General features: G+C 36.1%; 1 protein-coding gene across 2 annotated transcripts; it reads right to left on the reverse strand.

The window, feature by feature from the left end:
* Positions 1–1,555: 1,555 nt before the first annotated feature.
* On the reverse strand, positions 1,556–25,188 carry LOC129954223 (WD repeat-containing protein 20). 2 transcript variants are annotated; one of them, XM_056067984.1, is made up of 5 exons: positions 24,236–25,188; positions 14,047–14,235; positions 11,973–13,970; positions 8,289–8,334; positions 1,556–2,212 (listed from the first exon to the last, which is right to left on the reverse strand). In XM_056067984.1, exons 1-5 carry the CDS (start codon positions 24,776–24,778, stop codon positions 2,190–2,192), a joined length of 2,799 nt encoding a protein of 932 aa, XP_055923959.1. In that variant the 5' UTR covers positions 24,779–25,188; the 3' UTR covers positions 1,556–2,189. The 2 variants fall into 2 exon arrangements, with proteins under 2 accessions (XP_055923959.1, XP_055923960.1); XM_056067985.1 differs by lacking the exon at positions 8,289–8,334.
* Positions 25,189–25,814: the final 626 nt, after the last annotated feature.

Consider the following 25,814-nt stretch of genomic DNA (forward strand, 5'->3'; position numbering starts at 1 on the left):
GTTTGGATCATCGAATAGACTGAGTAACACTTTCCACGTTTTCGTCCGTTCTTGATGTTTTTGGCTGCCCAGATTTTGGTTTCTCCAGAGTTGACCCAGTCTTTTCAAACTTCTCAACCCATTTTGCAATGAGTCGAGTGCTAGGCGCATCATTTAAGTGACGAATATGTCGAATACTGCAGAATTTTCTACGCGCTACAGTCGCCGAATTACCGTTTTTGTACCGACTAAATTCCCAAGAGCCAGACTACCGACTGACATAGCCCCCGCGCCCTCAGAATAGTTGCTTTAGCGTAATAAGATAAGCAAATGTGAACTTACTTTTGAGACACCTTGTATTACATCATCACACCAAGTTGCATCCTTATTTTTGTGTTCCCTCGCAAATTTGATCCGAATTTGCATTTTGAGCATATTGATAAAAGGCTTTTTTTCGGGCAACACGACCATTGTAGCCATTTGTCTTTCATTTTGCATTCCATTAACATTTCTTGCACAATTTTTGCTCCAATTAAACGAGGATTTGCTTTAATTTTTCTTACAATAAGCCGTTCTTCTTTCGTTGTTAACATTTTTGGTTGACCCATCTGCTTCTTTGGTTCCTTCCTTCTCTTTTATACTTCCGAACAATATCACCGACAGTGTTTGGCTTTATGTCTAAAATATCAGCAATTTTTTGTATTTTCACCTTTATTATAGTGAAAAATAACAAGGTTTCTTTTTTCAAGGCTTGCATTTTTTCCTTTTCATAAGTAACTTTTTAAATAAAACCAAACGATCTTACACTAAAATGTTTTAAAAATGTATGCGAAGGTCTAGTGAACACTTTATTTTAACGGAACTCTTGAATAGACAACCTGTTAATCAGGGCAAATGTCAAACTCAGCAATGAAAACAAAAAACCGAATATTAATGAAGCCCTTACATGCGTCCTTTTGGCGTTTTTTATTGTGTATCTTAATGCAGTTAAGTTATTGCACCATTTTTTTTAATGAAATATTTAGAGATTAATATACTAATTTATAAAATAACCAAATAATAGAACTAAATTCAACTTTTGCTACGAGACAAACACCAAAAGTATGATTAAGAATAAAAACCGAATATTAATGACACCCACTGTATATACAAAGATTTTTAGAAGCGCATATTTAAGATTGTTTATTTTGAAATTTGACGTTTTCTTGTATGTATGTATGTAAGCATAAGAAACATGATATTCTCTCACGATTTTATGCCACATTTTTGACGATTCTATTGTTTTTATCATAGACACACCATATTTATTTTTTATCTTTCATTCACGAATGTGAATGAAAGTGGATGTGTACATATTTGCTAACTGAGCTGATGACAATGTTTCTAAATTCTTAAAATGGATCAACGAACAACAAATCAATAAATAGATTAATTACTTACCTTCGTACTCAAAAACTATCTGAATGAAAATTTTTTGATGGTTTGATATTTTCGTCTTTTGAATGTTTGCAATATTAATAAAAGTAAATCGAATAACCTAAATCAGAAAGAAAGAAGATAATTCAAAAACTTTAAATTACCCTTACTATTTTCATTTATTGATTTTTTTGTTGTTTGTTTAGTTTCTCTTTTTCATTTATTTATACTTTTGCATTTGTTTTTAAATTTAATTGCAATTTTAAATCAATATAACTTAGAATGTACATTTGTTGCCTAGTTTAATTTTATTTAATTTAATTTAATTATTTCTTTTCATTTTCATTTAAACTAGTTTTATTTTATTTTTTTATAGTTCAACATGATAAAATTATATATATTCTTATTTGCATATTTTTTTTCTTGTTTTATTATAAATCAACGTAAAACTAAATAATATATTTCGATATATAATATAGAGCAATAATAATAATAATTATATCATTAATATATAATACATAATAATAATAAAAAATAATGAAAGAAAATAGAAAAGGAGACCGCTTTAAACGTCTCTTTTGTATTTTGTTATTTAAAATAAAATTAAATAAATAGAAAATTAAAACTTCATAGAAACAGATTATTATTTCATACAATAATTAACATTAACTTTTTATTTCTTTTCTTTGTTTTTGTTTTGTTTTATTTTATTTTGATGATCACTTGCACGTTGCTTTCAATTTGTGTTTTTTCTTTTTTATTTTATGATAAAATGTGAGGGTTTGCCTTCTTTATTATTTTAAAGGTGTTTTTCTTTCTAAAATAAAAATTATACAAGGTTATTTCTTCTTAGTATTTAACAATTTTATATAAAAAATCGGAATTTTTATGTTTCCCTGTTATTTTTAGTTTATATTCATTTTACAAACAAAAAACTCATTTAAATTACATAATTTTACTCTCAGGCAAAAAGAATCTCAAACAAACTCCTCTTATCGGTTAAAATAATGCAAACAATACCCAAACAAATTAATTATCCTATGTAACAAAAAAAGAAAATATTTATAAATCATTAAAATTTAGTTGCACACAATATTCATATCTTACATAGGTACATATTTATGTACAAATTTATTTAAAAACAAATCTTTGGTGTTGTCAAAAAATTAATTTTGCCTATTCGCCTGCCAAGCACAGCGGAGTTTTTTTATTTTTAACTTTTATTACAAAATAACAAATTTTTGAAATTGATTTTTTTTATAAGGGCCAATTTTTTGTTTTTGGAATCGTTTTATGTTTAATTAACAAATCAAATATAATTACAGTCAATGAAATAGATTAATTAACATGTTGATCTGTGTATGGTGTAATGTTTGACTGTTGTTTACATTTTTACAAGGACGGATAGTATTTTGTTTCGTGTTGTTGTTTTTGTTTTATCGTTGGTTAAAATAAAATATTAGATAGAATACATATTATACATAATATCAAATAGTCAGTAGTTCTATGCTCTGAAACTTGGGTTCAAAACGCATAATCAATGTCTGTGGATCTATTACTGATTGACAAAATTTCGTTTTTTTCTGTTGCACAAACAAAACAATACTTTTTCAAAGCATTAAGATGTCCCTAATTCAAATCTCGCCTTTACATTTTTTTATCACATCAGGTTTTTAAAAAATGCTTCTTTAAAAATGCAAAATGCAATTGTATCATGAAGATACAATTTAAAGCATTTTAGTAGCTTACTTAGTTTTTGAAAATTCTCATTAGCTGTTATTTTTTATTTGAATCTATAAGAAGTTTCGAGAACAACTCGAATTTGATACTTTCAATATTTTTGAAAAATACGTTTTGGTCTTAATTTTTTGTACAGATTTCGAATCCAAATTCTAATTTTAATTTTCAACATTATACATTTAAAAAACGAGATATAATAGAATTGTTTAGACATTAGATTCGTTACGAGAACAAAACTGACTTTCAAACCGTTTTGGGCTTTTTTGTTAAAACCATTTCTAGCAAAAATAGTTAAGCGTTTCTTTTAGATTTTTGTAAGACAAATGAAATTTGAGAACTTTTGAAATTTAAGTGAATTTTATATATTAAATAATATCACGAATCTCTCTCGTGAATAGCAGAATAGGGCTGTTTTATTGAAAAAAAAATCTACTTCATAAATTTAGATAGCCTAAAAAAGCCTTATATACGTGTTTTTTCCAATTTGAAAAAGTCATACACTGCCGGCCAATAGAATAGGTTAGCACCTTTTACAAGGACTAAGGCTTTCTTCTCCAGAATAGTGCTTTGAAAAAAGGTTTTTGCTTTTGTATTCTAAAATTATGCCTCATTATCGATCTATTAACAAGAAAGAGACAAATGAAATGTGTACTAATGGTAAATTGAAAGCACACTATGTATGAAATGCAATTAAAAAAAGAGCATTTCCCATCGGTCAATGAAATAGGTTCATCTACTTTAAAGTTAGTTCTGGTTCAGAATTTGTAAAGATCAGTGCGTGAAATTTTTACAAAATGAAGTAAAATTATTCAAAATACAATTTTAGAAAAAAATGGGAAGAGCACAGTACCTTAGTTCGGAAGAAAAAATTGAAATCAAACTTCAGAGCGAATGTTAAGTGGAACAACAGCAAGCATTTTCACAGTTAAGAGAGTGATTAGGAGTGCCCCAAACATCAAGCGCATGAAACTGACGAAGAAGCCTCCACTTAAGCCACAAAGAAAGGAAAAGCGTCTTGAATTCTGCAGTCATGGAAAAAGGAGAGGCAGTTTGTCGTTTTCACGGATGAAAAAAAATGTAATCTCGATGGCCCGGACGGATTTACTTATCATTAGCCTGATCTACGAAACCGTTAAGGTGGTTTATGGTATTTTGGAACTATTGAGCTGGAATTTCCATCATCACGAATGACTGCAAATTCATACAAAATCAATCCTGAATGGGCTTTTCCGAAATTGAGTGAAATGTTTGGACCCGTTAAATTGACTTTTCAGCAGGATAACGCCCCCATTCATACTGCTAGAGTTGTAAAAGCATAGATAAACAATAACAATGTTGGATTGTTATAATGGCTCCCTACCCACCAGACCTAAATATTATTGAGAATGTCTGGGGAAGTCTACAAGGCTAGGCAACAATTTGAAGACACAAAAAAACTGACAACAGCAATAAAACAAGTTTGGACAAACATTTCCTTAAACTATTTTTAAAAAAATGTGCCAAATATAATTTTTGAGGTAACGCTAAATAAAGGAGGGTTGACTCTTTACTAAATGAATACAAAAATGGCAAATTCCTTCATTTTCTCTATATTTTCCAAATAAACACAGACGAAGCTATTCTATTGACCGATCAAAATGGCAATTTTTTCAATATATTGCAGGAAACGCTTTAAGTTTAACGTTTTCTCATTTTAGAAATAGGTAAGTAGATATACATGCTTTGAAAATTTACCCACAAAAATATTCATGCAAGACAAATAGTCTTAAGAAAAAATAGTTCCTCTTTATTGGAAAAGGTATGACCCTACTGTATTGACGGGCAGTGTATCTCAAAAACTTGATATGATACATTAATTTTTAAGTCCGATTTGAATTAAGGCCGTCAAAACCCATTGGAAAAGTTCAATATTAATTCCAGCAAGAAAACCTTGCCAACCAGTGTTATATTTTGAATAAACGTCAACTAATATTTTAGAATGTTTTGACTTCCAGATAAAATTGGCAAATGTAACTTTTGGTTTTACTTTTGAATTGTACACAATGGCTGCTTTCAATTTCAGACAGATAGGGTACCCATACCTTTTTGTTAGTGTTTTACGTGTAAAATAACAGCTGAGATGCCAAAAAAGGAATCCAAGAATTTCTGGGGTATGTAGATATCTGACAGCTGATTCAACACATAGTTAAATTTCATGAAACTTTAAAATTGATTTCAGCTTTTTGTGTTTGATGGTAAACAAAAAGATAAAAAATATTATTTGAAGTTGTATTTGAGGATGTTCTGTACATAATAGACGATTAAGAAGCTATTTGCCTCCGAATTTTAGAAGGTAATTATGATCTATTTTTTAAACTTCAAAATTGACTTTTTTTCTCGTTTACCTCCAGTCTAGTGTCCAGCTTTCTGAAGTTGAAGAACCTCATCATGTTCCAGAGGTAGAACAAAATTCAGGTAAATATATATTAATCTTGTGGCAATAAATAATCTTTTTTGTTATTATGTATAAAAGCAGACATAGGCGGACAGCTTGTGGAGCTACAAGCAAATAAGGTGGCTGAAAGGAAAGGTAAGTTATTCTTTCAGATGATTCGAAATCCCAAAGAACCATTCTATTTTCTTTTTTTAAGGTTGGGAACATAAATCCATTCTACTCCTCTTGGAGGAGTAAAGAAAGAGAAAGGACCAACTCCGTGACCCAAAAACCCGGCGAAGAACAATTTTTCAAGAAATTGCAAAAGTTCTTGAAGAACACCGGTCAATTTTTGATGAGAAGGAATTAGAAATATAATTAAAAAATATGAATTATCCATTAAATGTTTTATCCTAAAACAATTTTGACTTCGAAGCTTAAATGTTTCTCTGCTTTTTGTGAACAGCTGAAAGTTGTTTTTATTTTTTAACAGCTATCTCAATACAGCTATCCAACTCGTTCAACAAGGTATCTAAAAATCCACCTATCCAAGATACACTATCAAACACGAGATTTAACGCAGCCAATAAAATTCAACCCATGCATACAAATTTTTAATGACATGAGACTCCATGCGGAAGATATCGTCCGACGAAAGTAGTTTTCCCATAGATCTCCTTCGACTTCATAAAAGGATCTTTAATTCATTATCATATTTTCCACATATGCAATAATGATGAATGTAAACAAACTTTTATGGGATGTAGGTAGATGGAAATTAAAGATTCTCTTATTTTCTTAATTGGAGTGAATGAAAATTAATGATGTAATTTTCCACTTAATTGGAAAGTTGTCTCACAATGAGTTAGACGCAATGAGGTTCCATTTTTCCATTTACTGTGGTAATGGGCAGGTTCAGACAACACAAAGGACTTCATTTGATGTAAACTGCATTCTTTGCACATAAAATTTGACCAAGTTCGTTTTTCATGTGTCAAAAATTAAAAGTCTGTGCTTTACTTCACTAACCTCTTCCTACAGTTGATTATGCGACAACTACCGAAAACATAATTACCTACAAAACACTTCTCAGGAAAGCTATAATTTTCCTTTTACAGAAAGTATCAAATAGAAACTAAATAAATCATATAGTTATAAAGTCAGTTTTTAGTTGAATGAAAGATTATGATTAGCTGTCATTTTGACATAAGTGTAATTGACTTTATAGTTAGGGAGATTTTTGATTTGACTAACTTTCAAGGGATTTCAGTTGCATTCAACTTCATTCTTTGAACGTAAATGTCGACCAAAACATCTAGTTAGTTTTTCAAGTGTCATGAATTTCAAATTCGAACTTTACTTAGCAAACTTCTACTTTAAGTTCATAGTACAAAAGGTACCAACAAAATGATTGGCTACCAAACACTCCTCAGGCAAGCTACAACTCCATCACGATTTATAAATTATATTGTAAAGAAATATTAGTTATTTCTGTTCAAAATTGACAAGGAAGTTGTACAAAAAATAAATAAATCATAGAGCAGTAAAGTTCAGCTTTCAGTCGAATGAAAAAGCACGATCACATGTCATTTTGACATGAGTAAACTTGACTTGATAGTTTGCTAGATAATTCTTGATTAACTTTAAAGTCAACTTTTGAATTAAGTTGCCTTAATTGGAAGGCAATTTTTTGGCAGCTGGCTAAACAGATACTAAAAACTTGCCTTACTTTCCTTTATCCTTTATGTCGCCTGAATTTGCCCATTATGTTGTCTGAACGTGACCAATTGCTTTTTTCTAATTCATTGCTAAGTTCGTTTTTGTTTCAGGAGTAGAATTTAAAAAAATATACGCATACATATATGCCTTCTAACTTTTGAAATAATTTAATTATTTTAATCGTGAGACAGTATCCAATAGAATAGAACTTCAAGAATGAATTTTATGGTCCAATCTTCAAAAGATGAAGATATGTTTAATGCCTAACGGACGTATATTTTGCTAATATGTATAATATGTAATTCATGTAACATAGTATCAAGAAACCCCTTAACCTTGGAAAAATTTAAACCCGTATAATCACATTATCAATCTCTGCTCAATACTCGTACTATTTTTAAAGGCAGAAATCTATTAAATTTCATTTATAATGAAATTGTATAATTATAAATTTGTTTTGTTTTATGATAATGGTAATAATATAACTATAACAATGTGTGATTTTACAACATAATAGGCTATTTTTCTTAGGGGAGTGGGAGAGGGTTGTTATTTCTTTCTAAAAAAACTTGAAATAATAAATTTTAATAAGAATTGACAAAAAACAAACAGTATGCAATTTTAAATAGTTTACTATTTCATTTGTTTTTTTCTGTTTCTGTTTTTGTTTTTGTTTGTTTATTTATTTATTATTTATGTACTATTGAATTCGTCGCCAGTTTAATTTTGTTTAGCTTTTAAGCTTTATTTCTTATCAGTTCCTTGCTTACATATTTAATGCCAATCCTCTGCAAATTTAGAAGCGTTGGATTCTTATATAGTTTACATTTTCCTTTTTAAAGTCTTTTTATTATAATAAAATGTTTACTTTGAGTTTGCTGTTTGCTTTATAACCGTGCTGATTATTTTGAATATTATTATTATTATTATTATTATAATAGTATATTATTTTTGTTTTATCAGATTTTCGTGACAAAAATTTATTATTGTTATTTAATTTTATTAAACTATACTACTGTACCTCCTGGAGGTGCACTGGGACTAGGCGACATATGTTGAGGAACATTCTGAAAGGAAATATAATATTTTTGTTTACAACAAATAAACAATAATTCTTATGTTTTACAAGCAAACTAGAAAACCCCCCTATAAGAGAGAAAATGCATCAATTTTTGTTTTATGGACTTTTGGCGAGTCCAAATTTATTTTTCTTCCAATTAATCCTGATTAATTTCTTAATTGTCTTCCCCCACTGCTGCAAAAGTTTCTGCAGATGTGTATGGAAAGGAGTTGCACAACGGTAGAAACTGCTCCGATTTTTTATTTAACGAAAAATTCAAGGTATGGAAAGTTTTTGGGGTAGCAAACGAGAGAGGGGGAAAGGTGATTCTACTAAGGCACCTCTCCTGATTTAGATGGCATCGGAGAAATCTCCGAGATGAAATCAAAGGTAGTGTCTATGGTTTCAGTTAGGTTGAACTACTTATTGAACACCTTATAGGGCTACTACGACATATTTAGAGCTCAGGCCTGTAAACAGTGGTTATGTCGGCTCTTTCACTTGGAGTTCAGATCAAGGACTTGGTATTTCAGGTTGAAAGCCGTGCGTCAGGGTGAATTCCTTCCCACGTAAAGAGAAACTAGATGTGAAGCAACAAGCCTCGGATACGATGGGATTTACTGTTGACAACCCACCCAAACGATTTAAGGACAATGAGGTTCGGATATGCAAGTGGAATGTTAGGTCCCATGAATGTTAGACAACCTGCAGCTGAACAATAAGTGGAAGCCCTACACTATTATGAAGCAGATGGGCTGTCAAAAAGAGAATGAAAAACTGCGATATTTATTATGGTGACTACTACCGAGAAAACCAACAACGCGTATTTAGATGCTGCTTTGTCATTGGAGCCAGGCTTAGGCAACAAGTCTGGAGCTATAGGTTAATCATCATCAACGAGCGTTATATTCCATCTCCGATAGAATATAACTACGCACACGCCCCCACAGAATAGAAAGATGACAGCACCAAGGATATATTCTTCAAACTCTTGGCAAAGCATATGTGTCCTAGCTACGATATTAAGCGAAGACATTTTTGGTGGAATAATGCCTGCACGACAAAGCTTCCTAAAACGGATTCAGTCTCGCGCTTTCCACACATCAACATCCACGCGTCCAACTTCATGGATGTCCGACCTCTCCGAGGAGCTAATATACTCCGACCACTATCTCGTTGTAGTCGGAAATTCGAAATCCTATCTTGGGATAGGCAAATCCGAGGCAAAACTTGGAACTGCTGGGAGAAGATACAACGTTGAACGGCTACAATCATTAGAGATCACCCAAACCTTGTTCGACCGAGTCATAAGTAACCTCTTTCGAAGTTCATTGCAGCCAACATAATGCATCGAGAAACAGTGGCAACATTTCCAAGGTACAATCAGAGAAGCCCCCTCTGACGTACTGAGTTTCAAGCTGCTATCAACAAGAAACCAATGGTTTGATGAGGAATTTAGGCAGGCAAATGCAACCAAACAAAAGGCAAGCAAAGCACTCGCAAGCTCTATGATCAGAAAAGGCGAGACGAACACCGACTTCTCAGAAGGAAAAGGAGAGAGCTTGAAAAGCGTGCGGTCGAAGATGTTGAGAGGTTTAAAAGCAGGAATGAAGTTCGAGAGTTTTATGAACAGGTAAAACGAAATTCACAGGTACATAAACCTAGAACCGAAGGCTGCAAAGATGAAAGTGGAAACATCATAGGGAACCGCAGTCAATGCTGAGGATATGGAAGGACCACTTCTGCAGACTGTATAACGGCGACAACGAACCGAATTCCACTGTTAGGCAGGATGACCAATTCAACATAGACGAAGAAAGCCAACAATCCCTTCCTCCCGACTTAGACGAAGTAAAGATTGCCATATCTAAGCTGAAGTCTAACAAAGCCGCTGGAGCAAATGGCTTGAATACGGAGCGCTGGTGATAATTTGGTTGGGAGCATGCAACAACTTATCTGAAAAAAGAAGACCCTCTAAACTGCACCAACTGTAGATGAATCAGTCTACATAACATCGCTTACAAAATATTCTATGCCTTAATATTTGAAAGTCTAAAGCACATCGTCAACAACCTAATAGTTCCTTATCAGTGTGGTTTAAAAATTAAATTAAATTGAGTGGCGCAACAGTCCGTTTGAGAACTAGGGCCTAGTGACTGACAACTCTCAACCATTCCTGTGTGCGAGTAGTGTTGTCAGGGATGGAAGGGACCTACAGTTGTGAGCCGAATCCGAGCGGCAAATTTATGAAAGCACTTTTCATGACACGAATTACTCTTGAAGAATTTGTCAATTCCTCGCAAGAGGCAGTACCCGTGAAAAACTTTAGGTGGCATAGGCAGGGATCGAACCCAAGACCTCTCGCTTTACAGTCCAACGCACTAACCATCATTCCACGGGTACTACGTGTGGTTTTAGACTATGAAAAATTACAGTCGATCAAATAATCACATTACGGCAGATCCTGGAAAACCCCAAAAATATCAAATTTACACCTACCATACATCGATTTTAAGGCCCTATATGAGAGCAATAATAGGTAAAAACTGTATAGACATAGTTTTGGCATCCCTGCGAAGCTCGACCGTTTGTGCAGGACGACCATGGAGTTCTTCGTGCTGCTCCATAAAGGTTGGAAAAATCAGAACCATTCGATGTCAAAAAAGGCTTTAGACAAGGTGATGCACTGTCATGCGATTTCTTTCACATCGTCCTTTAAAAAAAGTGCAGAGCTCCCACCTCAAAACTAGCGGCATTATCGTTTAAAAGTCTGTCCAAAAACTGGCATAAGCTGATGACATTGACATAATCCGAAGAACTCAGCGTGATGTCAATGGGGCTTTTGTACATGCTGTCATCAAAAAAAGGATACGGTGCAGAAGCATGGACTATGACAAAAGTGGATGAAAGCATCTTGGGATGTTTCAAGAGAAAAGTTCTTTGCCTGATCTGCAGTCCCGTATGCATAGAAGGTGAGTGGAGAAGAAGATGGAACGACGAGCTTTACGGGCTTTACTACTACGTAGACTAAGCCAGAAGAATACGAATTCCACGACTGAGATAAATGGTTCACCAATCCACATGGATTTAGATTGTAAGATTGGTAAGCAGTTTGTTTTTTTTTGGATCATTAGGATCAATGTATTAGAAATCTCCCAGATGGGGACTATGTCATTATGTAAAGACGGCAATGTAAATAAATAGCATTCACGAAAATCATTACAAAACAAAACAAAAGGTTGAATCTATTGAGGATTATTGTGTGCTTTAAATCGATTTTTGGCAAGTTTATTATTTTTATTTGCCTTACATCAGGTCTTTGGTTCAATCCCTGCTTATGTCATCTAAAGCTTTTGAAAGGAAATGACAAATCCTCCAAGAGAAATTCTTATCATGATAAAACTGTAGGTCCCCTCCATCCCGAAATTGAATCACACACATGGTTGAGTGTTGTAACTCACTGTCAAGCCACCTTATTTATTTCATATTTTTATAAATGGCAGTTTAGGGCTACTCGAGAATAAGTGGATTCAGATTCCAGTGATTTTCTTTGAGTGCACATTAAAAAGAGGAAAACTTAACCAGACCTATTTCTTACCTTTAAATAAATTAAAAACATTATAAAGTTATTTGTTTTTTTCTTACCGATGAATATGCTGGCCTCGCCCATGTATAAATAAATCCATCCTGACAAGCCGTTAGAAAGCAATCCTCTCGAAATATCAAAGCTGTTAGCCGTTCATGGGCGATTTTCTTGCACACAAGTGGCTCCAGCAGAGGACATTCGTCAAACCTTGGACACGATTGCGTACCGATAAGTTTCATTGGATCGTAAGATGTAACAATCGCTCCCGTAGGCGATTGAAGTGTTGACGATTTGGATCCTAGTTTCAAAGTACCACCTATTCCAATTCCATTGCCGTCAATTGAATTACATCCTCCACTACTATTTGGTGCTGTCATAAAAGATGTCTGATGGTTGCTACTGCTGCTGTTATTACCACTTACGTATGATTTAAATAACTTTCGATGGCTACTGTGTCGCCCGCCACCGACGCCGACGCCTCCACCGCCACCACCAGGGTGATTCTGATGATTGTAGTGGTTATTAGGTTGACTGTTATCAAAAACCGTTGTCGTCGATGTCGACGAAGAGGTCGAAGAAGACGAGGACTTCTTTTCATTGCTGAAAAAGTTCGATACTCGTTGTGTTAAATTGCGAAGCGTTGATATATTCGAATCATCGGACTTGGTTGATGAAATTCCAGACGATGATTTTGCGTTGACGTTGTTGCCTATGCCAACGCCAACACTGCTGCTATTGCTGCTCCCAATATCGATTAGATCGGATGTGGTGGCGCTGATGCAGTTAGGGAATTTCAATGGGTTATTAGATGGTTTACTATTACTACTATTACTACAATTTGATTTGTTTGCTACAACTATTTCAGCTGCACTGCCAATATTTATCGCCGACGATCCGGGGACAGTGGCGGCTGTGTCGTTGGCCGGAGATGCTGTCGACGATGACGATAACGTGCAATTCGCTGTTGAGAATTTACCCGAACTACTGTTACTACTATGTTTACTGCTACAATTACTGCTATCGTGATCCTTGGTGATAATCGAATTGGGGTTGCTGCCATTGGTGACTCCGGGAGTGGAAGTCATTGCGAATGGCTTGATAAGTTTTACGTCATGGATGTCTCCATTCAGATGCGCACTGGTATTGTTGCTTGTGTTGTTACTAGTTTCATTCAAATTGGTGCTGTTAACCCGTTGTCGGAGAGTCAAAGGATGCCTCAGCACGTCCTCGGTTATATCCCAAAGGCATAGTTGAGTGTCTTGACTTACAGAACCCAGGCGATAGCTTATGGCTAGTTTGTCAGGGGCTAAACTTTCTCGGAATGAATTCGGACGCTGTCGTGCATTAGGTGTGGGATTCTTTTCACCAGTGCTAGGGCCAGCGGACACAGCAGCGGCAGTGGTACCGCCACCACTGCTGCTGCATTCGAAACCGTGGTTGGAATCACTGCCACTGCCATAGCGGTGGTTGCTGTACTCACTTACTTGATTTTCGTCATCCGAAAAATCACCTCCATCCCAATTCGAGTAACACGTTGTGTAAGGATCAAACGCCACCACCGACACCCACGACCGGTGTCCCTGTCCACGGGCTACAACTCGACGCTCATGCAGCGACCACACTGTAACCAGGTCATCCTCACCACCCACCACGATGTATTTGCCATCTGGCGACCAACATACGCACAAGAAGCCTCCGAAATAGGATCGAGCAATACCGAGCAATTCCATTGTGTCATAGTGAAAGACTCGCAGGAAACCATCCTGCGAGACAATAGCAAGATTCGAGCCGCATGGCGAAAAACAGAATTCATTTATGTTGCAATTCTCCGTTCCAAAAACCCATTTGTAGAGAGGATTCCGGGTGGACTTGGATTTGCATGTGAGAATCGTAAAACCATCACCCATTTTGAAAGGCTGATAGTTTGGCGAAGTTGGCGTGCAGGGTAGTTCTTCATTGTACAAGTAAAGATGACCTGATGCATGAGATGCTAAAAATAGATTTGGCGAACGTGGTAACCACTTTAAGCAGGTTACTTTTGTTTTGTCAATCAGGCGCTAAATTATTTAAAAAAAATTCATTACTGATTGTTTTTTCTTAAGAAGATAAAATAATACGAATAGAAAAACAAACCTCTTCATTATAAATTTTTCTAAGTTCACGTGGACCCGGCTGTGGTTGTACTAGTTGGATTTGGCCTGTTGTGAATCCAACTAAGAGAGGTGCTCCACTTGGTGTAGCCGCATGTGCATTAAAGTCATGGCAACTTGGATTTATACCTTTGTAGAACTTTTTATCAATTGGTTTGCTTAATTCAGAACCCTTTAATAAATAAAAAATAATATTTTAAATATTTTTAAATGAAATTAAATTTAAAAATTTATATTGAAGTTTTGAAATGCCTTTTATTTTTTACTAAAAATTTTTAATAAAATAACACTCGCCAAGGTCAAACAGACAACTTGTTTCATTTATGTAGTTTTCAAATTAAATGAAAATCTATCTATACTCTCATTTTGTATTTCTTTCATTTCGTCATAATTCAATTTGATCAATGCTTGATGCTAAATGCTCTAAGCAACTCATTTCGGTTGGTATATTGCACATAAGCTCAGTTATAGAAATCTTTGCGGAAAACTGCTTCTTCATGACGTCGTTCCAAGTGGCAGTACCCAAATTGAACACAGACCTCTTACATTACTAAAAGTCTGGCACTAAAATGTTCATTCTATGAACTACACTTTTGATTATACCAAAAGAAAAAGATAGGTATGTCATATCTTCCTGGCTATTTTACAGTCCGTTACTCTGTTCCACCTACTGTTGGATTCTGCCAGAAAAATTAAGAAAATTTTGCCGTTCATAGCTCCAAAAGGAATATTTACCTTTTTCGCAAGTGAGCTATGAAAGGCCGATCCTTGCCGGGACAAGTCATCAGCCCGTTCATATCCATCAATGCCACTATGACTTGGAACCCAAATAAGAGTGACATGGAGGTTGAAGTTGAGGCTGAATCACCCATTTTGGACCAGTCTCGACATTGTTGAACCAGTTTAGAGGATATTATTTTAGTTTAAGTTTGATTTAAGTACTTTGCACGCTTGCTAGTACTCCGCTTTGGCACAAACAGGTAGAGAGATATTTAAGGATTCAGAGAAGATTCCCTCTATCACACTGTATCTTTGACCAGTCAGTAAAGATATTGGTATAGAAGTTTTTCGTAAACACTCCGTCCTTCTAATCCTTTTTGGCAGACAGGATAGATGACTTTAAGGTTTTACTAAGGGTTTAAGCAGGGGTGCAGTAGTTGGTGTCGGTAGCAAAAATATCAGCTGGAATCAGTTCGTTAGTATTGCCCTGCCAATGGGGTCTGGAAAACCAACGGTTTAATTCTTAAAGCCCTAGCGCACTACTGGTAGGAGGTGCAGAATAACATTTTAGGTATCTGTTGGGCAGGGTCGAAGGCCCTGTAGTGCCGACACTAGCTATTCTTTGAACCTTCCTTAGTTTTTCGATATTGTACTTCTCGTTAAGCGCAGGCTACAACAAAAAACGCTCCATATGACAAAATGGGACGTATAACGGCTGTGTACGCCAACAAAATCATCTTTGACTTTTTACCAAAAGTTTTTCTACAAGCGTAAAATGAAATGCAGGCCTTCTTCACCCGCGCTGGCTGGAGGATAAAGACAGGATTTGACCGTTCAGTCGGGGTAGGCTGAAGGCCGTAAAGAACATCAGTTCAGGTTCACTCCGATTAACACCTAGTTCACTGCTAATGGCCCAACTTTCTTCAGAGCCATCTCCGTGTTTTCGCTAATTAAGATCACGAACTTCCCCGACACCAGTAAAACCAAATCATCGGCATAAGGTACCGCTTTTACCGCACAACTTTTAAACTTTATGGAGATTTTATTCATGACTAAAATCCATGAGAGCGGGGAGAGAACACCGACCTGGGGTGTTCCTCTACTAACATGTTTGGAAGAGATCGTGTTTCTTTTGCTTTTGAGGGGGTACTTTTTATTTTGTATTTTAAATGGTCTTCAATTGTTCCGAAAAATTCTGGCTGGGAAAAACCTTTAAGTACTCAGTTTTGAAACTTAAGCAGTAATCGCAAAATCTTGTAAGATTTTCTACTCCACAAAATTTCTAACTCCTTTATAACTATCAATACTACATTTTTGAAGCTTGCAGGACTCAAAACACAGACAATTTACAACAGACTGTCTTGAAATTTTAGTTAATTTCTAATTATCTCACCATTTGGCACAATATGTCGCAAAAATCTTACTAAATATGCGCTATAGGTCAAGAAAGCCCATATTTACTTCTTGAATAACTTCATCCACAAAAAATAACTGTTATTTGCGGTTTGCAAGACTTCAGCGTTATGGGCCATGTTTTTTCGTCGATGATCTCATCTGTTCTATCTATCTGTTACTGTGAATCGCGCCACAACAACCGAGTATTTTTGGTCCGAATTGGAAGACATGGACTTGGACAACATGTAGTTTCAACAGGACGGTGCCATAAGCCACACAACATGAGCATGTTATCATAGGAGAAATGAGCCAGTGCGATTAACGCATCAATACTCATTTGATAATAATAATAATAACGTGTGAAGCTGGTGACGTTTGAAGGGATTAGAGCCAACATTGAACGCGAAGGAGCGGTCGTATCGGCCGAAACGTTTGCCTGAGGCCGAAAATTGGGTCTAACACTGAAACTGCTTCCGTTAACTCTATCATAAGAACTTAAAGATTCTTGTGAGAAGTCTTTAAGGTACGATCTCTAACTCCGACTACAAAAAACAATCTTAATGATTAAAATGGACTAATCGATGACCCTGAGGAATTTTTTGTGTTATCTTGGATTTTTTCGCCTCATCAGAATTCTATAGAATTCACCTATCTCCATTGAAAAGTATATTTGTTATTCCTTTTATCAAAATGCTTTTTTACATTTCTATGGTGGGATGTAATAACTTGGAGTGAGGTTTTCAATCAAACCATTACAGAAGCGTTGGGATGGCTACGTTTGACTCTTAAGGCAACAGTTTTCGTTTGGTATGATGATGTTGCAAAATTGTATCGTTTTCTTTGTTATAAACTTCTTCGACGGGTAAAAATCTTTTGCTTTGAAATAATAAATTATTTTATGCTGAGGCAGTCTGTTCCTCGCCATGCATAAGAACTCGGCCTTTCGCAGACTCCGCATCAACTCACGCGGTTCATCATGTGATCATGCATCCCCAAAAAGTTACCGTTTGGTGTGGATTTTGGGCCCAGCGGCGTAATTGGTCGGTACTTTTTTGAAAACGACGTTAGTGAAGCGGTCACCGTCAACATCGAGGGCTGAAATTGAACTATAAGGACCTAGACGACATGTGGTTCCAGCAGGACGGCGGTATACGTGCCACGATTAACATTTTGCATGAACGATTTGAGGGTAAGGTTATCTTTCTAAGGGGTGATGTGAATTGGCCATCAAGCTCATGCGATTTGACTCCGCTAGACTTTTCCCTGTGAGTATTCTTGAAGTAGCTGGTCTATGCAAATAAACCACAATTGAACGATGCCCTAAAGTTGAACATAACACAAGCCATCGCTCAAATTCAACCGGATCTATGCGAAGAGTCATTGAAAATTTAACCACTCGGATCGGTGACACCGTTAGAAGTCGAGGCGGGCATTTGAATGATGTCATATTCCACACTTAATAGCATACACGTGCCTTTTATATAAAAAAAAATAATTTTGTTATTCCTTACACACAGCTTTTTATATCCTATTTCAACATCTACCCACCCTTATTAAAAAACCCTTTATTACTTGAAAGTGGTTGGCTTACAATCAAAATTCAATCTGCAAAACAAAATTTACTGCAACCCAACATCAAAATTTCCAGAAGCTTGCGCTTACGAAAATGCAGACAAAGCTGCTAATTCTGCCATCAAATCTGTTAGTGTACGCGATCCGTATGGTATGGAGAAAAAGATTTGTTACGAGTAGTAAAATCAAAATTTATAACCTTGGAGACCTTTGTATTTAAAACTTATAGTACAATTAGAAAGGAATACCCTAATGTAAATGTAAAGGCACAGCTGATCCAAAACAGCTGGAATCTTAAAAAAGGGAATCCAAAGGCATCCAAAACTTTCTGGTGTATGTGGGTATCTGACAGTACAGCTGATTTAGCATATTATTGAATTTGAAGAAACCCGTCAATTAATTTTAAATCTGAATGATTGTCTGCATTTTGTGAACAGCTGAAAATTGTTTTCTTCTTTTTGCGAACCATCTCAATTTGGGTATCCAACTAGTTTAAAAATATTTAAAAATCTACATATCGAGATTGAACGCAACCAAAATGGTCGCATTCACAAAGCTAGTGGCTACGTGGTCAAGGGATTCTGATTGGCTAAATATAACTACAAAAGTAGTTGAAATTGAAAAGTGTAAAAAATTCGGCTACAAAGTTAGTGGAGGATGATTTTGACGTTTCAAAATCAGCTGCTCGGTAAGGTAATACGAATTCAAAATAAAATGAATTGTTCAATATTTAAATACAAATATAAATCATTTGATTTTATTGAATTTAAAAACACAAAAGACTAGTTAAAGTTATCAAATCAAAAATGTTTCTTATTTTATTATTTGCATTTGTCAATAATATGACGGTTCCAGATTGACTAGCTTTGTAGTGTAATTTTGCATTCACGAAGCTAGTTGAATTTTGAATGCTTTGTGAATGCGACCAATCTCTAACTTTGTATGATTTAATTTAAACGACTTTCGAAACAAAATTCTCCAACGAGTTCGAACTTCCCATTTACACTAAATAAATATTTAACATCTTTTAGCAGAAATCAATCGCTATCAATGAAATAATTACGAATAATAAATCTTATTGTAATAAGTAGGAACAATAACTAATCTTAATTTAAAATGGTGTAAAGGGTGTTTTTTTTAATGTGTGGTTTTCAATCTGAATTTTCTTGTTTCGGAAATGGTGTTTTTGACAGCTGTCAATTTATACATGGCCTTTTTAGTTTGCCATTTTATAATAAAAATAATTACTTCTAAATATCTTTTGGAAATCGTACAAATTTATGACCAAAAAAATGGTTAGGTTCGCGTGACTCAAAGAGTGCTTTGTCCAATATTCAGTCGACATAATCGCCCAGCAGTGTCGGTAAGCATTCAAATACCTTAGGTCAATAGTATCAGCCGGTAATAACATAAACAAAGAAATACCCGGGAAGTTGCTGAAAGCCAACAGTGCTTCATTTAGTCTGTCAAAGTTTTGAATACCTTGTATATCTGGATGACCTGCTGGTAGTCTCTCCAGATTTTGATACTCACATCGCCCTGTTTGAAGAAGTAGCTGATTGCCTGAGAAAACCAAATCCAACCATTAACGTTAAAAAGTCGAAGTTCTTTTTTTAGGAACTAAAGTATCTCGGATAGATAGTTGGAGAGGGAAAGTTCATAACCGACCCCGAGAAAAAAGAATCAGTTGTCAATTTTCCAATACCTACAAACTCAAGACAGGTCAGGCGACTGCTTCGTGTAGCAGGGTGGTGCAGAAGGTTCATCAAGAACTTTTCTAACCTGAAAGTACAACTAAAGATACGCTAAAGAAAAATATGCACAATTTCTAATGACCAATGAAGCTTTAGGCGCTTTCGAATAACTAAAAAGGGCCCTAACAGTTTCCTCGATTTATGTTCGCTCAATATTCTCCAAAAGGTTTTACATTCAATGCAACGCGTCCAATACGGGAATCGGCACGGTCCTCTTTCAGAAACATGACGATGAGCAAGACCCGCCGATATCATACTTTTCACAGAAACTAAATTCTTCTCAGCGAAACTATAGCGTCACCGAGAGGGAGTCTATGACAGCGGTTATGGCTATAAACAACTTTGAGCCCTACGTTGAAGGCATGGGAATCACCGTCATAACTGATCATTCGAGTCTAAAATGTCTTATGTCTATGAAAGGCATATGTAAGTAGCCGGCTGGCGCGGTGGAGCCTGGAGTTGCAATCCTATGCCTTCGACATAGATCATCGAAATGATCACTCAATGTCGTTCGAACACCCTCTCTCGTGCACATGGAGATGCTTTGGAATTGAATCTAATTACACCTCTCATCGATAAAAGACGAACACCCTCTCTCGTGCACATGGAGATGCTTTGGAATTGAATCTAATTGCACCTCTCATCGATAAAAGACTCAGAAGAATTAAAAGAAACCTGTTGGAAGACCCCTGAATCACTTCCTGACTTAAAAATAGAGCATAACTTCTTGTATAAGCGAACTATTCCCCAAACACTGGAAATACCTCCGTCTGAACACTCTTGGTGTTTGTGGATATCATCTACACTAACAGAAGGTGTCTTTGTTGTCCTTGACCATATGTCAAATTTTGTATTTCTTCAAGCCTTACGAGCAGCGAAAGCGTCTAGCATAATTACATATCTAAAAGAACAAATGTTTAATAATTTCGGAGTGCCGCAAGTCCTTCCTTCGGACAATGGAAAGCAATTCATTTCCAAGGAGTTCCAGAACTTCTCACACTTCGGTGTATGGCACTTTAAGACAGCCAACTAAGCGCCCAATCCAATGCGTCGGAACGAGTCATTAGGACTTTACTGACAGCAATAAGGTCATACGTAAAAGAAGACTAACGTGACTGGGATGCCCATCTACACGAAATAGCAGGGCATTGCGAAGCTCACACTTCTACGGGCGTTTCATCTTATTTTGCGTTATTCGTAGTCAATATATTGACCCATGCCAGTTGTTACGACTTGGCACAGAGACTTACCATCCTTGAAGATGGAGAGATCGCAACTCTTCCAAGACATAAGCGGGTGAAACTTCTTCGGACCAAACTCAAAGAGTCGATTTAAGAAGCAAACGAAAGAGTGTAAAATTTTACAATACCCGTACTTAAAAAAGTCGGTTTTTGACTGGTCAAGAAGTCTATAAAGTCGAGATGTCATCAGCGGTAGCCGAGAAAAGTTGGTGTTAGTAAAGGATTAATTTCAAATCATCGAATGTATGCGGCATGATTTATGCTTTTTTGGAAAGAGGGTAGCTAGCAAGACCCCCTTAACATATGACATATGTCTGTCAGCTGCCGTGACAGACATTCCCTCACAATCCTAGTATCAATGCCACACCTAGTTCCTATCTACCTATCTCGACCTAACCTATCCCATTGCCCTTCCAACGTCTATTCAACTGCCTCCCAATACTTTTACATTACAACAGTGAAGCCTTAGGGTGAGGCCAAAATTGGTTTGGTGTCGAGATAAATGGAGAGACTCGTTGTAGAGTAGAAGAAGACCCGAATGAGTACATCCGCCATCGCGCAAAATCCAACCAGTTCAAGAATTTGGCCTTTCGTCTGGACACTTGCCCGAAGTCATTTTTCCTTACAGTAATGCTAACTTTTTGGTCTTAACCAAACCGAAAAAATGACGCATTCATCTCTGGAAATTCAGATGGGCCGATCGCTTTTACGCCTAAACTACTGAACTCATTTTAATGAAATTTGGTAAGGAGATAGTTTAAGACTTAAGAAAGGACATGATTTACTTTTGACCTCGGGAAAACAATGCATTACCATGGGAAGAATTACTTTCCGGAGAATCTTATCGCTTTCACTCCTTAATTACCAAAGATTTAAATAATATTTGGATAAAATTGGTATTATGGCAAAACAACTTTTTCAGAAGATCACGTTATAAATATTACAGGGAAAGATTTGTCTAAATTTGGGATACCAGACCACAGAGAATCTGGGAATTGAGCAGTGATTTAGATCAAGAATTAAATTATGATACTGTCGTTCTAGAGCAGAGAATAACAGGGGAAGTTCCACTTTTAAATTCAAAACTAAAAATAGTTTTTGGCACAGTTATACACAAAATTTGCAGCGAAGAAGGTGGTTTGCTATTTTAAGATGCTCCAGGAGGCACAGGTAAAACTTTTCTTTTGAAGGTATTGTTAGCTCAAATTTAGAAAAACAATGGAGCTGCTTTAGCAGTAGCTTCCCCAATTGAATAGCAGCTACGCCGCTTAGTGGTGGACGGTCAACGTACTCGGTTCTGAAACTGCAGTTGAACTTAGCTCATGAGGAAACGCCAGTATGTAATATCAGCAAAAGTAGTGAGCGTGGAAGGATGTTGCAGCATTGTAAATTGTTGGTTTGGGATGAATGTACAATTTCCCACAAAAAAGTAGTGGAAGCCCTAGATTGTACACTGAAAGTCATCCAGAACAACCCGGCTAACATGGGAGGGATGGTGGTTCTCTTAGCTGGCGACTTTAGACAGACCCTGCCGGTAATTACTAGAGATATACAGGCAGATGAAAAAAAGTTTTGTCTGACTACGAATATGCGAGTACAGGTACACAATGATTCTCAAGCACGACAATATGTCACTGCTCTTCTAAAAATTGGAGAAGATTGTATGCCAACAGACTGTAACAGCTCGATAACGTTGAGTCATAAATTCTGTCAAATTGCCTGTAGCCAGATGAAAAAAAGTAATGTCTATCCAAACCTGCATATAAATTGAGGTCAATTTTAGATAGTTAGCAAGATAAACGAACAAATTATGTCGGACCAGGAGGGAGATATCGTCGAGTACCTTTTAGTAGACAACGTTATAGACACGGAGCAAGTAACATCATACCCCATGGAGTTTTTTAATTCTTTGGAATTATCAGGGGTGAAGGTTGGTGTTCCAGTCCTGTTAATGAGAATTTTTGACGCACCAAAGTTATGTAATGGTACACGGCTACAGATTATTAAAAATGTGTTGCAGTAACCTATCTTCTTCTTAAAATGTATTAACATAACCTATGACCATCACTTTTTATATGGCCTCATCTCATCTCGGCACAATTGAAACATACGTACAAAAAAGTACAGCTCAGGTTTTTTCATACTACTATCCAAAAAAACTATCTAATGCAGACAAAGTCGCGGCTAAAAGCTAGTTTTAAATAAACTAAATGCCCCAATAGTCCGTTGAGAACCAAGGCCTAGTGACTTGCAACTCTCAACCTACACTTTGTATGCTTAATTCAAACAACGAGAATCACTCCAAGACTTCTGGCATGACAGTCCCAGGCACTAACTATCCCTTATTTTCGTAATGAGAATTTTGAAGAAAATACAAACGTAAATTAAATTTAAAATTTAGTCTTGTGATCCCGAAAGTTAAAACAAAGTCCAATCAAACAATGTTAGGAGCTTAGCTTTCGATTATCTTCGAATTGGAATCTTTATCTTTTAATTTAAATAAAATAAAATTTATTAATACTCGTGTGCCTTATTATGCATAACAAATTTAATATAATATCGTCTCTTATCAGTGGCAAACAAATTTAAGCAAACAATGTAGTGATTTCCATGCATTCAAAATGCCCACACAAAACGTGTACCGTGCACATCATCGGTTCCTATTCGGCCCCACTATTCTTATCACCACTTGATCTATATTAGTCAGTAGCTAACCAGTCCATCATCGGCTTAATGATGTGCCACCTTGAATTTGTATTCAATTTGCCACATTTACAAGTACATACGTGTAGGTACTGTGTACAATAACTTATTTCACCCCGCCTAAGCTTAATTCTGCTAAAAAAGAAAAACAAACAAGCAAATTGAATTCGTCACACTGTGAACTGAACTGGAGATGCGGGATGTATAACAATGTCAACTGTTGAACAGTTACCAATTCGTTTGACTTCCTGTTTTCTGATTTAGATTTTTAGACAAAACCAAACCAAATCGAGCTGTCAACCAGAAAACCCTAATTGTGCCATTAAAATCGAGAGAATACCAAAAACAAACAAATAACAAATAAACAACACATAGAAAATGTGCTGTGCTGTGCTGTGTGCGGTGCACCTTCCTACAAACAATTGTTTTTTCATTTCCATCAGCTACGACGCGACGTCGTCGGCGGGGAGCGACGTTGATGACGAAGACGATGGCGGCCACAACACAAACAATCATCAATTAGCAGCAAATGGTTTGTAACCCGTCCCGTCGCTGTCGTTGTGCCGCTGGTTTCTGCCACCTTCCACCGGCACGGCCGCCGCCGTCGATACTTAACGTATCGTATGTAGCACCACCTTCGTCATCTACATCTTATCTTTGGGTTTTGGATATTGCGTAAGAAGCCCAATTGATTAAATATGTGATGTATCTCATTTAAGCAAAATTGCCAGTGCATGTCATAATAAGGCCAACAACAAAAATAAAAAACAATCTTTTTTCTTCTTACCTTCTTGACACCACGGAAGGCATAGACGTAAAGTTCCCTTCCAAAATTGAAGCAGATCCGATCGCCGCCAAACATATTGCCACCACCGAGTCCTCCGTTGTGATCGCCATTCATGTGGATACCCGAGATTCCAGCGCCGAGACGCGAATCGATTGATGAAGACGACAAACCAGTGACTACTGCGTTCGAATTAGAATTGGAATTGGAGTAGCTGTTCTGCCGATCGTTGTTGTTGCAAGAGTCGCCTCCACCGCCATTGCTAGATGACAACGACGAAGTGACTGCCGCCGCCGCCGCCACCGCCGAACTGCTGGTGGAGGAACTATTGACTGCGCAATTGGTGGTCGAGGAAAGCGGTCCATTTGTAGGATTTGGCAAGGAAACAATGGACACCCGCACCTGTGGTGAACTTTGACTGTTTGTATAACCCACTCGATTAGGTCGTGAATATTCCGATAGAGTCATCAGGCGATAGGTGCCCTCTCTTGTGACAAATTGAGTTTTCAAATCGTCCTTAACATTGGGATCTAGTTGGCCAGCCATTATTGGTGTTGTGTATTGTTCCTTGTGTCGTTGCTTTTTTCGTCCCTCTGGTTCTGATTGTGGTTTTGATTTTGTGTCTGTTTCTGGCTAGTTGTCGTCGTCGTCTTCTTCGTCGTTATCGTCGCCGTCGTTCGATGATATAAATAATAAATAAAAATGTTACTGCAAACTTTGTTTTCACTTTGTGACAAATACATTAGAGATTTGGGAAATTTGCAATTTTGTTTTTGTATATATTAGCTTTTAGAAAAGACAACGGTATTTCACGGATGGTGAGTTTTGTGGGAGATTTATATTTTAACAGGCATTTCGGTTTTATTTTTTAAGTTATTAATTATTTTCTTTCGTTACAAGGAACGAACATTTTCCACTTTTCAACTTTTCACAACTTGACGGGTTTTTGACGGAATTCATTTTTGTGTTGGAAAAATGAATTAAGTGAAGTTGAATGTGGTTCTTGTTTAAAATTCATCGGAATTTTCAATTTGGAAGGAAAAGACAGGGATGTAAAGTTTATTACTCTTACTTTGTTAAGGCCATGCCCTCATGTCAATTGGACAAAAACAAAATGATTCATATAGGTTATCTTTGAGCTCAACTTTTCATTACTGCAGCACGAATTTCGACTCGCGGTTTTTTTTTATTTGTTAGATATGTGTAAATAAATTATAACTAAAGCAATTTTAGAGCGAGGAAACATTTATTTCTATTTTTAATTAAATTTCAAAGTTCGCTTTTTACATACAAAATACTCAAAAATGGTTGATTTTAACATTTCTCCCCTGTTTTTTGTTCAGTGTTGCCATACTTGCTTTTTTTAATGGGGAATTTTTTGATATTAGTGCTCAAATGCAAAAAGTACTTTGCATATACCCAAACTCACACCCACCCCAAATTCTATAGTGAACCTAAGCAGGGGGCAGAATGTCCCCCCTAACATACCTAGCTGTTAGAACGCCGTGCTATTAATTAAAAAAAAAAACTTGTTTTAGGCTCAAAAAATGCAATACAACAAAAGTAGGATTAATTCCGAAAA

Source organism: Eupeodes corollae, chromosome 1 (genome assembly GCF_945859685.1).
Source record: "Eupeodes corollae chromosome 1, idEupCoro1.1, whole genome shotgun sequence".
Classification (NCBI taxonomy): Eukaryota; Metazoa; Arthropoda; class Insecta; order Diptera; family Syrphidae; genus Eupeodes; species Eupeodes corollae.

Coding starts and splice junctions, on each gene's coding strand:
- LOC129954223 (XM_056067984.1), bottom strand. CDS start 24,778: ATGGCTGGCCAACTAGATCCCAATGTTAAGGACGATTTGAAAACTCAA. Junction 13,971..14,046: donor GAAAAATTTATAATGAAGAG/GTTTGTTTTTCT, acceptor TAAATAATTTAG/CGCCTGATTGACAAAACAAA. Junction 2,213..8,288: donor TCCCAGTGCACCTCCAGGAG/GTACAGTAGTAT, acceptor TTTTTATTTTAG/AAAGAAAAACACCTTTAAAA.